Source organism: Xenopus laevis, chromosome 1L, assembly GCF_017654675.1.
Source record: "Xenopus laevis strain J_2021 chromosome 1L, Xenopus_laevis_v10.1, whole genome shotgun sequence".
Taxonomy (NCBI): Eukaryota; Metazoa; Chordata; class Amphibia; order Anura; family Pipidae; genus Xenopus; species Xenopus laevis.
Window position 1 is genome coordinate 700,847 of NC_054371.1, and position 14,389 is coordinate 715,235.

Below are 14,389 nucleotides of genomic sequence, written 5' to 3' on the forward strand. Positions count from 1 at the left end.
GAATTGGCTTCGAGCAAGGCGGGTATCAGACAGTCGCAGGAGAATTGCTTCAGAGGAAGGCGGGTATCAGACAGTCGCAGGAGAATTGCTTCAGAGGAAGGTGGGTATCAGACAGTCGCAGGAGAATTGCTTCAGAGGAAGGTGGGTATCAGACAGTCGCAGGAGAATTGCTTCAGAGGAAGGCGGGTATCAGACAGTCGCAGGAGAATTGCTTCAGAGCAAGGTGGGTATCAGACAGTCGCAGGAGAATTGCTTCAGAGCAAGGTGGGTATCAGACAGTCGCAGGAGAATTGCTTCAGAGGAAGGCGGGTATCAGACAGTCGCAGGAGAATTGCTTCAGAGCAAGGTGGGTATCAGACAGTCGCAGGAGAATTGCTTCAGAGCAAGGTGGGTATCAGACAGTCGCAGGAGAATTGCTTCAGAGGAAGGCGGTATCAGACAGTCGCAGGAGAATTGCTTCAGAGCAAGGGGTATCAGACAGTTGCAGGAGAATTGCTTCAGAGCAAGGTGGGTATCAGACAGTCGCAGGAGAATTGCTTCAGAGCAAGGTGGGTATCAGACAGTCGCAGGAGAATTGCTTCAGAGGAAGGCGGGTATCAGACAGTCGCAGGAGAATTGCTTCAGAGCAAGGCGGGTATCAGACAGTCGCAGGAGAATTGCTTCAGAGGAAGGCGGGTATCAGACAGTCGCCCCCCCCCCCCCCCCCCCCCCCCCCCCCCCCCCCCCCCCCCCCCCCCCCCCCCCCCCCCCCCCCCCCCCCCCCCCCCCCCCCCCCCCCCCCCCCCCCCCCCCCCCCCCCCCCCCCCCCCCCCCAACAGTCGCAGGAGAATTGTTCAGAGGAAGGCGGGTATCAGACAGTCGCAGGAGAATTGCTTCAGAGAAGGGGGTATCAGACAGTCGCAGGAGAATTGCTTCAGAGCAAGGCGGGTATCAGACAGTCGCAGGAGAATTGCTTCAGAGGAAGGCGGGTATCAGACAGTCGCAGGAGAATTGCTTCAGAGGAAGGCGGGTATCAGACAGTCGCAGGAGAATTGCTTCAGAGGCAAGGGGGTATCAGACAGTCGCAGGAGAATTGCTTCAGAGGAAGGCGGGTATCAGACAGTCGCAGGAGAATTGCTTCAGAGAAGGGGGTATCAGACAGTCGCAGGAGAATTGCTTCAGAGCAAGGGGGTATCAGACAGTCGCAGGAGAATTGCTTCAGAGGAAGGCGGGTATCAGACAGTCGCAGGAGAATTGCTTCAGAGCAAGGTGGGTATCAGACAGTCGCAGGAGAATTGCTTCAGAGAAGGTGGGTATCAGACAGTCGCAGGAGAATTGCTTCAGAGCAAGGTGGGTATCAGACAGTCGCAGGAGAATTGCTTCAGAGCAAGGTGGGTATCAGACAGTCGCAGGAGAATTGCTTCAGAGGAAGGCGGGTATCAGACAGTCGCAGGAGAATTGCTTCAGAGCAAGGCGGGTATCAGACAGTCGCAGGAGAATTGCTTCAGAGGAAGGGGTATCAGACAGTCGCAGGAGAATTGCTTCAGAGGAAGGGGGTATCAGACAGTCGCAGGAGAATTGCTTCAGAGGAAGGCGGGTATCAGACAGTCGCAGGAGAATTGCTTCAGAGAAGGTGGTATCAGACAGTCGCAGGAGAATTGCTTCAGAGGAAGGCGGGTATCAGACAGTCGCAGGAGAATTGCTTCAGAAAGTGGTTCAAGCGAGAATGCAGAAAGGGGTAAGACAGAGGAGAATTGACTTCAGAGCAAGGAGGTGGAAAGAATATCGAGGAGAATTCTTAATGAGGAAGGCGGTATCAGAATGCAGAAATTGCTCAAAGGGGGGGGGGGGGGGGGGGGGGGGGGGGGGGGGGGGGGGGGGGGCAAGGTGGGTATCAGACAGTTGCAGGAGAATTGCTTCAGAGCAAGGTGGGTATCAGACAGACGCAGGAGAATTGCTTCAGAGGAAGGGGGTATCAGACAGTCGCAGGAGAATTGCTTCAGAGCAAGCGGGTATCAGACAGTCGCAGGAGAATTGCTTCAGAGCAAGGTGGGTATCAGACAGTCGCAGGAGAATTGCTTCAGAGGAAGGCGGGTATCAGACAGTCGCAGGAGAATTGCTTCAGAGGAGTGGGTATCAGACAGTCGCAGGAGAATTGCTTCAGAGGAAGGCGGTATCAGACAGTCGCAGGAGAATTGCTTCAGAGCAAGGCGGGTATCAGACAGTCGCAGGAGAATTGCTTCAGAGGAAGGGGGTATCAACAGTCGCAGGAGAATTGCTTCAGAGAAGGTGGGTATCAGACAGTCGCAGGAGAATTGCTTCAGAGGAAGGTGGGTATCAGACAGTCGCAGGAGAATTGCTTCAGAGGAAGGCGGGTATCAGACAGTCGCAGGAGAATTGCTTCAGAGCAAGGCGGTATCAGACAGTCGCAGGAGAATTGCTTCAGAGGAAGGGGGTATCAGACAGTCGCAGGAGAATTGCTTCAGGGGAAGGCGGTATCAGAAAGTCGCAGGAGAATTGCTTCAGAGGAAGGCGAGGTATCAGACAGTCGCAGGAGAATTGCTTCAGAGCAAGGCGGGTATCAGACAGACGCAGGAGAATTGCTTCAGAGGAAGGGGGTATCAGACAGTCGCAGGAGAATTGCTTCAGAGCAAGGTGGGTATCAGACAGTCGCAGGAGAATTGCTTCAGAGCAAGGTGGGTATCAGACAGTCGCAGGAGAATTGCTTCAGAAGGCAAGGCGGGTATCAGACAGTCGCAGGAGATTGCTTCAGAGGAAGGCGGGTTATCAGACAGTCGCAGGAGAATTGCTTCAGAGGAAGGGTGGGTATCAGACAGTCGCAGGAGAATTGCTTCAGAGCAAGTGGGTATCAGATCAGTCGCAGGAGAATTGCTTCAGAGCAAGGTGGGTATCAGACAGTCGCAGGAGAATTGCTTCAGAGAAGGGGGTATCAGACAGTCGCAGGAGAATTGCTTCAGAGGAAGGCGGGTATCAGACAGTCGCAGGAGAATTGCTTCAGAGCAAGTGGGTATCAGACAGTTGCAGGAGAATTGCTTCAGAGCAAGGTGGGTATCAGACAGTCGCAGGAGAATTGCTTCAGAGCAAGGTGGGTATCAGACAGTCGCAGGAGAATTGCTTCAGAGCAAGGTGGGTATCAGACAGTCGCAGGAGAATTGCTTCAGAGGAAGGCGGGTATCAGACAGTCGCAGGAGAATTGCTTCAGAGCAAGGTGGGTATCAGACAGTCGCAGGAGAATTGCTTCAGAGGAAGGCGGGTATCAGACAGTCGCAGGAGAATTGCTTCAGAGGAAGGCGGGTATCAGACAGTCGCAGGAGAATTGCTTCAGAGGAAGGCGGGTATCAGACAGTCGCAGGAGAATTGCTTCAGAGGAAGGTGGGTATCAGACAGTCGCAGGAGAATTGCTTCAGAGGAAGGCGGGTATCAGACAGTCGCAGGAGAATTGATTGAATGTTTCACAGAGAAAGGGGATAAGAAAGAGAGACTCACCTCAGTGGCAAAGGAGGTGGAAAAAATAACTAGAGAAACATTATTAATGAAAAACAAAGAAAAATGGAAAATAATAGAATCCCTTTGGTAAGTCTCTATGGCAGATATAGCAAAAATGTGGAAAAATTGTTAAGAAATGTTGGCCTATTTTACCGAATGACAAAGCCCTAAGTAAAACCACCACAGATATACCACTGTTCTGTTATAAACGGGCTATACAGTCACAGATATACTTTGTCCTGCGGAATAAGCAGAATGTGGAAAATGTTTAAAGGTAAAGCAATTAAGGGCACATTCCCTTGTCTAAACTGTGTCTGTTGCTCGTCTATTATAAAAGGGGATAAAGTACAAGACCCGGGGAAGTAACATTGAGCTACACGGCTTTGCAACCTGTCAATCAGAACATGTGCTTTACATGGTACAATGCCCGTGTGGCTCAGTATACGTGGGACAAACAATACGCAACGTTAAAGAGACGATTAAGGAGCATAAAGGGGACATTCGTCATTTCAAAAATGGCACAGCTAATGACACCCCGGTTTCACGTCATTTTAACCTAAACAAACAGCATGTGTCCCAGCTAAAATGGTTGGAGTTAGAGGTGGTGGAACCAACACAAAGAGGAGGTGATGTTAAAAAACTGTTATTACAGACGGAAGCAATTTGGATCAAGAAACTGAATAGTTTGGCCCCAGCAGGTACGAATGACCAATGGAGTGTTGTAAGTTTTCTGTAACATTTAGTTACAGACCTAAAATAAGTGTGTATAATATATACTATGTTACTATATCTGTGTTCTAATTTAACTTTGTATCTTTTCCAGTGAAATGGGGCTGCCCGTTAGGTAGAGATTAGAAAGAAGAATATACAGTTAGAGCACTAGAGAGAGGTAAGAGAAATTGGCCAGTATCACTATAGAGGCAGATAAATAAATATTATGTATTGGTGCGAGTATTATACATTATACACAAGATTGATCACATGTAATGTGAATAATAGAAGCAATTCTGGACTCTTTCTTGTAGGCTTCATTGCAATACAAGGGGGTAAAGTGTAACAAATGGAATTTAATGGACACTTTGTATGGACTTATAACAATGGACACTAATGGAGGGAATACTAATTGATATATATAAGATTGGATCAAGATGGAGGTTAGGCCAACAAACCCCCTTTGCAGTAACCTTTGATGACCTTGGGTTTTTTAAGCTAATTTTTTTAAACAAATTGATCTACCAATGACGGTGGAGGGGAGGAGTCAAATGTATTTCAAGTCTTTTGTATGATGTGCACCTGTGAACACCTGATAAAGAGCCTGAAACATGTTGTGTTGAATAAACCTGGCAGCAAAGCTTCTGTGGTCTTGAGCCTGTTTTGTCCACAACCTTTACACAAATTGCAGGTAATAAAAAGGCTTAGAGCAATGTTCTATGGTATAGACATAAATTCTCCTGTAGGAGTAATAAAAGGTTTCTCACACGATGTGCCTTAAAGGGATACTGTCATTGGAAAACATGTTTTTATCAAAATGAATCAGTTAATAGTGCTGCTCCAGCAGAATTCTGCACTGAAATCCATTTCTCAAAAGAGCAAACAGATTTTTTTATATTCAATTTTGAAATCTGACATGGGGCTAGACATATTGTCAATTTCCCAGCTGCCCCCAGTCATGTGACTTGTGCCTGCACTTTAGGAGAGAAATGCTTTCTGGCAGGCTGTTGTTTTTCCTTCTCAATGTAACTGAATGTGTCTCAGTGGGACCTGGATTGTTGTTCTTAGATCTACCAGGCAGCTGTTATCTTGTGTTAGGGAGCTGCTATGTGGTTACCTTCCCATTGTTCTGTTGTTAGGCTGCTGGGGGGGAGGGGTGATATCAGTCTGACTTGCAGTACAGCAGTAAAGAGTGACTGAAGTTTATCAGAGCACAAGTAGGGTTGCCACCTGGCCAGTATTTTATTGGCCTGGCCGGTAAAAATGATGGCTGACCCCAATGTTATTAATAGGGAAAAAAGATAGATTTTTCCCCATGACAGTATCCCTTTAAGTGCTTGAATTTCAGCTTAAGCATTGTTCCCCGGGAGGCCTCTGGAGAGGACGTTAAGTGTCCAGTGAATACTTTGCTTGTGTCTTATTCACTATTTCATATGTTCCTTGCTGGGACACAATTCATTCACCAGGGGGAGAATGTAGGGAACTGCTAAATGAGCCACCCTAAGTAATATTATACACTCCTATATGGGGCCTAATGGGGGACCTATTGCATTAACTGCTGTATAAATAGATGGAACAGGGCCTGACCCACGTAACAAAGTCAATACTAGTGTCTCACTCACACTAAACTGCCTGTTGAAGCGTCGGCTGTTCCTCTCTGCAAAGGACATTTCCCTCAGTATAACATCAAATCCAGCAGCATTCCCATAAGTCATTCAGATATTTATTTGTGCCACTAGCCAAGCCACGTTTTAGGCTATTCCAGCCCTTTATCTTGCCGAGTGAACAGTGTAAGAACCAAACTGAAATATGTGGTTTTAGGGGGGAGGGGTCACAACACACTCCCCTCCCCCAATTGGGACACAATTCCCAGCATTCTGTGTAACATTCATTCTAGGGAAAATGTACTGAAGTGAATAATTCAAATGTCTTTAAAACATGTTGAAACCATTTGTGTAAAGTTCTACATAATTCCTTGGGTTTGTGATTGTGTTACACAGGGTACAAACATCATGTTTCTATTATTATGAATCCCTCACTAAAGTCTGGGATAGTAGAAGAATTGTGTTGTATGTGTAACAATTCCTGTTTCAATCTCAATCTTTTACTATTCCTACTGATATATTTGCAATAATATTTATATTTACCTTGTAGAATTCGACGACTTCTATCCTGGGATTTGCTGGTGTCCAGACAACTCTAGATATTTACTATCCCAGACTTTAGTGAGGGATTCATAATAATAATAGAAACATGATGGTTGTTACTATTACACAATATTTGTACCCTGTGTAACACAATGACAAAACCCAAGGAATTATGTAGAACTTTACACAAATGGTTTCAACATGTTTTAAAGACATTTGAATTATTCACTTCAGTACATTTTCCCTAGAATGAATGTTACACAGAATGCTGGGAATTGTGTCCCAATTGGGGGAGGGGAGTGTGTTGTGACCCCTCCCCCCCTAAAACCACATATTTCAGTTTGGTTCTTACACTGTTCACTCGGCAAGATAAAGGGCTGGAATAGCCCAACATATTTGACTAAATATTTGAATCACTTATCGGAGTGCTGCTGGATTTGATGTTATACTGAGGGCCTGACCCACGTGTTACTCACTGACACACACAACATGGCGGACACAACTGACTATAACCACGTGCAAAGCCCACACGGCCCTCCAGGCTACCATAGAGCGTGAACATGGAGGCTAGAAGGAACGCGGACTGTTTCCTTTATTTGTTAGCGTTGTGATTGGCTGTGCCTTGGGGCGTGTCTTCCTACCCTCGTGGGATCTCGTAAGGGCTTCTCGTAAGGGCTTCCGGCCTACAATAAAGGCAACGCCGCAAGGCTAAAAGGAAGCAGGAAGCCGGAAGTCGTTTGTGTGGAGTCGAATTTGTTGCATTGTGATTGGCTGAGGTGGTGGGAGGAGCTGTAGGTTGGGAGTGGGGCTGGAGGCGTAGAGCGTAGCTGCTCATTCTGTTTCACCGCGTTGGAGGGTTCGGAGCTCGGGTTCAGCCATGGTAAGTGTGAGAGGCCGCGCCACGTGTATGTTCTGCGCCGAGTCCGTGTGTTATCGGGGAAGAGTCTGTGCGGGGTCTGATCTAGTGGAGAGACTGGAACTGCTCCTGCATTATATATGTATATAAATGTATATCTCTATACACAGCCCTATATATGTATATAAATGTATATAAATGTATCTATACGGATCAGTCCTGGTTTGGCGCAGTCTCTAGTAAAACTCACCGGCCGGTGCAGATAAAACATATAATAGAAAGAGCTGGTGCAGCCTCAATAGATTCTACATAACAATGTGAATAGTGAGACCAAGTGTCCCAATCAGTCGCTGCTCAGGAATATTTCGGGGTCACTTGTTTACACGTTTCTATAGGACATGATCAGATGTATGAGAGGTAACACTACAGGGAATATAAAATGCTTTTCCCCATCCCACCTCTAATTTGGATATGCAAATGAGCTAGGGATGCACCAAATTCACTATTTTGGATTCGGCTGAACCCCCGAATCCTTTGCGAAAGATTTGGCCGAATACTGAACTGTACCCTATTAGCATATGCAAATTAGGGGTGGGAAGGGGAAAACATTTTTACTTCTTGTTTTGTGACAAAAAGTTACTCAATTTCCCAACCGCCCCGAATTTGCATATGTAAATCATGAACTGAATTTGGTGCATCCCTAAAATTAGGGTTTGGAATCAGTTTGTTATTCAGCTGAAACTTTCACTAAGGATTCGGCCGAATTGAAATGAATGGATTGAGGACATGCCGAATATAAATCCAATAATAAAATGTGTAGTGTCGGGTCTGTGATTGTTCTGGGTCTCTGTGAGAGCACTTAAAGGCCATTACTTGTTTTCTGACAAACTCCTAATTTCCCTCCCTGCCCCTAATTTGCATATGTAAATTAGGATTTGATTCATCTGAATCCTGCTGAAAAGGACCGAATCCTGGATTTGGTGCATCCCTAGTTTATTTATATAGACACTTCCATGTGTACATACATGTTGCGTGTGTTTCAGGTGCTGCTACATGTGCTGTTTGAACACGCCGCTGGATACGCACTGTTTGCAGTGAAAGAAGTGGAGGAGGTTGGTCTGTTGATCCCACAGGTAAGTGATTCAGTATTGGGGTTCCCTTACATCATGTGGGGGTGCCCAGACCAGTGAATGGCAAGGGCTGATTCTGATGCACAATGATGTCATAATAATCTGTCAATCCACTGATCTGTGTGATGTCAACATTTTATATCCTGAGTGCTCAGATGTCATGCTGGTACCCCCAAAACTCCAGCCCCCCTATTCTAAACCATGTGACCTGTTTCACTGCCATTACCTGATTGTGGGAACATTGTACTAGATACAGACCCCCTTGGACTGCTACTCACAATAGTCCCTCCATACCCAGAGGCCCAAACAGCCCCCCCCCCCCACTAAATACTGACCGTCTATTGGATCTTACAGCCCCCCCCCCACTAAATACTGACCCTCTATTGGATCTTACAGCCCCCCCCCATAAATGAGTGTCTATTGGATCCCATGTCCTATTGTTTACTAGTGGGACTCTGGCATTCCAACCCCAACACTCTTGCCATTGGCCCTACAATTCAGTAGGCTACACACTCTCTCATGGTTTGTGCCACTTACTGGCTAGATCTTCTTAAAGGAGAACTAATCCCTAAAAATAAATGTGGCTAAAAATGTCCTATTTTATAGTCCACTTTTTGCACGAGGCTAAAGTTTCAGCTTGTCAATAGCAGCAATGATCCAGGACTTCAAACTTGTCACAGGGGGTCACCATCTTGGAAAGTGTCTGTGACACTCACATGCTCAGTGGGCTCTGATTGGCTGTTGAGAAGCTAAGCTTAGGGCTCGTCGCTAATTATCCAGCAGAAAATGAGCTTCCCTGGCTGTAATATAAGCTGATGCTACAGGAGACCCCAGTAGGTGGGCAGGGGATCATTAGACTTGAGTTGGTGACAGTAGGTGGAGGAGACCCCAGTAGGTGGGCAGGGGATCATTAGACTTGTGTTGGTGCCCGTAGGTGGAGGAGACCCTGCTGAACGTTGGAAAGTTTAACAACATTGTGAAACTCGCTGCCTTTTCGCCATTCAAATCCGCCCAAAGTGCCTTGGAGAATGTGAATGCCATCTCAGAAGGTAAGTGTTGTGCCAGTCTGTTACCAGCGTCTGCCAAATGCTCCACCACTGGTTTGGAGAGCTCTTGCAGTGCTGGCACTGTATTGCTGGGGCTCGCACTGGTGCAGGAGGGGGCACCTTGATTGGCAGCAGGTGGTTGTACCCCTGGGGCATCATGCCCTGGGCTGCAGAGCTTACTCTTTGACTGGATGGTCCTTTTACCCTGCAGGAGTCCTGCATGAGGACCTGAAGCTGCTCCTGGAGACCCACATGCCGGCCAAGAAGAAGAAGGCTCTGCTGGGAGTAGCGGATGCCAAGATTGGTGCTGCCATCCAGGAAGAGCTGAAGATCCCCTGCCAGACTGGGGGTGCAGTGGTGGAGATCCTGCGAGGTGAGTCCTGTGGGGTGGGGCAGTCCCTGAGGTGGGTGGTGGGACTTCCAGTGTAATAACTCCTTGTGTCCCTCAGGAATCCGCCTGCATTTCCACTCGCTGGTGAAGGGGCTCACCGCTCAGTCGGCCTCCAAAGCTCAGTTGGGATTGGGCCACAGCTACTCCCGCGCAAAGGTCAAGTTCAACGTCAACAGAGTGGACAACATGATCATCCAGTCCATCAGTTTGTTGGACCAACTGGATAAAGATATCAACACGTTCTCCATGCGGGTCAGGTGAGTGTCACTTGGGTGTTGGGCAGTGCCAGGCTCCACCCTCCCAATGCTTACCACAGGCAGTGCTAGTGCCACCCGCTGTCTGTATAGAAAGAGGAGGAACAGCAAACTCTCCGACTACACCACAGCCGCTCTTGTGCTTCGGTTGTTTTGTTACCGGGGAGACACTGGTGCCGGGCAATGACCCGGTTACTATAGGGGTACTCTAATAACTTCATGCCACCCTGTGTGGGTAAATGTGGAGATTTCCCTTTATCTGGTGAATAGAAGCCTCAGGCTGTAAGTTATTGTGCAGATTCTGATCTTCATGTGTCCTACCCCATATTCTTCTACTGCTGACTCCATGTTGTCTGGTTGTTCTCCTCCCCATGGTGTAGGGAGTGGTACGGCTATCACTTCCCGGAGCTGATCAAGATCGTGTCGGACAACTACACATACTGTCGCATGGCCAAGTTCATTGGCAACAGGAAGGAGCTGAGTGAGGAGAAGCTGGAGGAGATGGAGGAGATTGTGATGGACAGCGCCAAGGCTCAGGCTGTGTTGGACGCATCTCGTTCATCTATGGGTGAGTGACTGGGCAAGAGAAGCTGCTACTGGTCCTGCTCCTGTAGGGGTGTCCCCCCTGCTCTATGTACATAAATCTCACCCCCAGGTGTCTCCTGCAGGGATGGACATCTCCCCCATTGACCTGATCAACATCGAGAGTTTCTCCAGCAGAGTCATTTCCCTGTCGGAATACCGCAAGGAGCTGCAGGAATATCTGAGATCCAAGATGAGTCAGGTGGCCCCCAGCCTCTCTGCTCTGATTGGAGAAGTGGTGAGTGTGGGGGGAGGAGGAGTTATAAGTGGGATGGGCGGGGCACAGACGTGATGTCTCAGTGAAATCTGTCAATCCCCTGATACCTGTGCTGAAAGCCTTACACTGCTGATCTGTGTCCCGCCAGTCCTTCTGGCACGTCTCTGTATGTGGCACGTCTCTCATTGGCTCTCTCTCTCCACAGGTGGGTGCCCGTCTCATCTCCCACGCCGGCAGCCTCACCAACCTGGCCAAGTACCCGGCCTCCACGGTGCAGATCCTGGGAGCGGAGAAGGCTCTGTTCAGGTACAGCTGCAGGGTGGTTGTGGTGATGGCAGGTCAGTGGGTGTCGGACTTGACACTGGCCCGCAGCTCTGTGAGTGATAGTCCAACCCCACAGTCTGAACAACCACCATCTTTTCATTCATTTCCCCTGAACAGCCCAACTAGCCAGGTGTGTGTTTTACCTGTTGTATCGCTGCCATTGGCTGTAGCTGTGAGGCGCCCAGTGGCCTCTTAGTCTTAGTCTCTAGCACTGACCAATAGGAGAAGCCATGCTTTGCACGAGTATGTGGTAAAACATGACCAATTGCATTACAGGGCACTGAAGACCAGAGGGAACACGCCCAAATACGGGCTTATCTTTCACTCCACTTTCATTGGCCGAGCCGCCATGAAGAACAAGGGCCGCATCTCCCGCTACTTGGCCAATAAGTGCACCATCGCGTCTCGCATAGATTGCTTCTCAGGTGAGCCGGCACGTTCCATCTGCCAGTGGGGGGAGGAATGGGTAGTGTTTGGCTCCCCTCTCTGATAAGGGACTGGGCTTTGCAATGATGGAACTATTTTTCGTCAACAGTATAATCACGTGCTGCGTGTATGTTGATAATTTGTGTCTGAGCAAAGCCCCCTATAAACCTTATTCCCCCTCTTGTAACGACTCCCTCACCCTCTGTCTGACCAGAAGCACCAGAGTTAATTCATCTTCTTATTTCCCAGAAATCCCCACCAGTGTGTTTGGGGACAAGCTGAGGGAGCAGGTAGAAGAGCGTTTGGCTTTCTATGAGACCGGGGAGGTGCCCCGCAAAAACCTGGATGTGATGAAAGAGGCACAGCAGGAGGTAAGTGTTTGTGTGGGGTTTGCATTGCTTGTCTTGCTGGGGATCCCTGCTCCTCTAAAGTGCTCCCTAATACTCTGTAGTATCATCTCAACATCTGAGTTGTCCCACACTCACTGTAGCTGGGGGCCTGGGCTGTACTATGCTCAGTAACTCTGGACCCCATCATTATGGCTAGAATAGGGTACTCGCTAAGCATTGTGGGTACAGGAGCTGTCGGAGATGATGTCAATCTTTTGCCCTGACCAGAAGCCATGGAGGCAAAAACTGATTTAATGAGCCTGATCCGACATTGCCTGTAAACAATGCATGTGGGGGGGGCCTTGGCATATAATCTGTCCTGGGGGGGTGTGGGTTAAACTATAGCCCAGGTCAGGAACTGTAGCCCAGTCTGGGGGGACCCAGCAGGTAATTACCCCTGTGGAAGGCCTTTTGGTTTCAGATAGTGGTTTTGGGCATTCGGGTGTGGGAGATGCTCAGTCCGACTCACTTCTATTTTGCCCTTTCTGACCCGCAGGCCACAGAAGTTGTATCCGAGGTCAAGCGGAAGTTGGAGAAGAAGGAAAAGAAACGCAAGAAGCGGGAAAAGAGGCAGCTAGAAGCGCTGGCAGCAGAGGAGGCAGAGGAGCCATCGCAGAAGAAAACCAAAGAGAATGGAGAGGTGAGTGACGTCTTACTGACCCATGGGCTACTCACTATGGCCTGCTGCTTTGTGGGCACCTTGTAGATGAAGGGTTTACTCCTGGATAGTGGGACACTGGGCCGGACTTGTGAAATTCTTCTAACTGCGTCTCTTTCCAGGAGGATGAGGAACCGAAGAAGAAGAAAAAGAAACGCCATTCTGAGGCAGAGGTCTCTGAGAACGGGATGGAAGAGGAAACGTCGTCCAAGAAGAAAAAGAAAAACACTGAGCCAGAAGAGGCACCTCAGAAACTCAAAAAGAAGAAAAAGTCCAAAGTGGAGACTGAGAGCTGAAATGGGGGAGATTGTGCCCCTGTTAGAGACTCTGTGCCCCCCCTCCCCCAAGGGCAGAAAAGAACTCCAGAGAATCATTTCATATATTTTTTTCTTAATGTTGAGCTGTTTGTTTTGGCTGAGAGTGGGGCCCTTCTGCCCCGAAGCCTGTGGATGAATGGAGATTGTATTTGGGCCAATTAAACTTTGTATATAATGTACCGCCTCCTGTTCTCATTGGCTCTACCGGCTTGTCTTGTATTCACAGTAATATCACATGGGTTGTGCCTGGGAACTTACCTTTAATATGTGGGAATCATGAAGCTCCATTTTCATTGGTCAGGGGAAAGAAGTAGGGCAGGAAGGACCATCAAGTCCAGCTCACTGGCAAGATAAATACTGGTATTGTTACTAGTTGTATTGTTACTAGTTGTATTGTTACTAGTTGTATTGTTACTAGTTGTATTGTTACTAGTTGTATTGTTACTAGTCGTTGCTTCCTGTGACATGAGTGGTATTGAAGCATCTGGGGCTTGAGCCAATGAGCTTGCTCCAACAGGAACCTTGAGGCAATTTAGAGGAGCAGTAACACTAACATTTTTTATGTGATAAATCCACTCTAAACTGCTTCAATAACATCTCTGTTGTGCAGAAAGTTTATTGTATTAAACGCTTTGTCCAAAAACATTAAATCTCTGCTTCCGGATGTAGAATGGCGAAAGGGCGATTGTGCAAAATCGGAGGTGCGGCGCTGCACATGTCTGCCTGCTGAACCAGAAGCTGCTTCTTGCTGCTGTACTGAGCATTGTACTGACCTGCAGGACTAACTTCTGTGCTACAAGCAGGGGAGGAATGGCCGCAGCGTCATTTACTACTACGAGTGGTGAAGGAATGTCCGCCGCGTCATTTTCTGTGTCTGAACGAGCTAAAGCAAGTTTAGGAATAACCGCTGTGGGCATTCCTTCTCGTAGAACTTCTCATGTGCTGCAGCCATATCGGCAACTCCAAGAACAGAACATGTAATACTAAGAGCCAGGGGACTGTTAATGACAACCATTTTTGTAATAATGAAATGAAAGTCTACATAAGGTCTGTTTGTGCTCTTGCTATAATAAATAGGCATTGCATCAGTCTCTGCTCAGCTGTTGCATTATAAAAACGTTTGTTTAGGGTATGGTCTGTATATTTAGGCCTTTTTTGCTGGAGTCTTCTACATTCCGATGAAAGCTTGAGGCAAGCAGTAACCTGATTGGAGGATCCAAGTGCATATCAATTAGAGCTGGTCCCAGACTTTAAGCAGCAGCTGTGAGGAACGAGTCCATATTAAATAAAAACTAAAATGGAATGAATCTTTTAGTTCCCCTAAAAAGTAATTTATTTTTCATTCTTGAGCGGTGGTTCTATGGGAATATGCAGGTGCCCTTAGTCCATGGTTAGGGTTTTCTCCATATCCAATAAAGTTCTATGTGTCTGTGAGGCTGGTGCCTTGGGTTGGAC

General features: G+C 47.8%; 1 protein-coding gene and 3 non-coding genes across 4 annotated transcripts; all 4 read left to right on the top strand.

The window, feature by feature from the left end:
* The first annotated feature begins 7,178 nt into the window (after window positions 1-7,178).
* Window positions 7,179-13,111, top strand: nop56.L (NOP56 ribonucleoprotein L homeolog). The gene is given in 12 exon segments (NM_001088682.1): window positions 7,179-7,224; window positions 8,244-8,333; window positions 9,265-9,379; window positions 9,588-9,749; window positions 9,826-10,024; window positions 10,402-10,589; window positions 10,690-10,841; window positions 11,026-11,126; window positions 11,421-11,569; window positions 11,820-11,941; window positions 12,456-12,599; window positions 12,740-13,111. Coding segments are annotated over 12 exon segments (1,599 nt in total). The 5' UTR covers window positions 7,179-7,221; the 3' UTR covers window positions 12,914-13,111.
* On the top strand, window positions 10,062-10,194 carry LOC121396245. The gene has a single exon (XR_005962904.1). It is a non-coding gene; the product is annotated as a small nucleolar RNA SNORA51 (small nucleolar RNA).
* Window positions 11,649-11,724, top strand: LOC121396382. Its single transcript, XR_005963016.1, has one exon. It is a non-coding gene; the product is annotated as a small nucleolar RNA SNORD56 (small nucleolar RNA).
* LOC121396381 lies at window positions 12,156-12,226 on the top strand. The gene has a single exon (XR_005963015.1). It is a non-coding gene; the product is annotated as a small nucleolar RNA SNORD57 (small nucleolar RNA).
* Window positions 13,112-14,389: the final 1,278 nt, after the last annotated feature.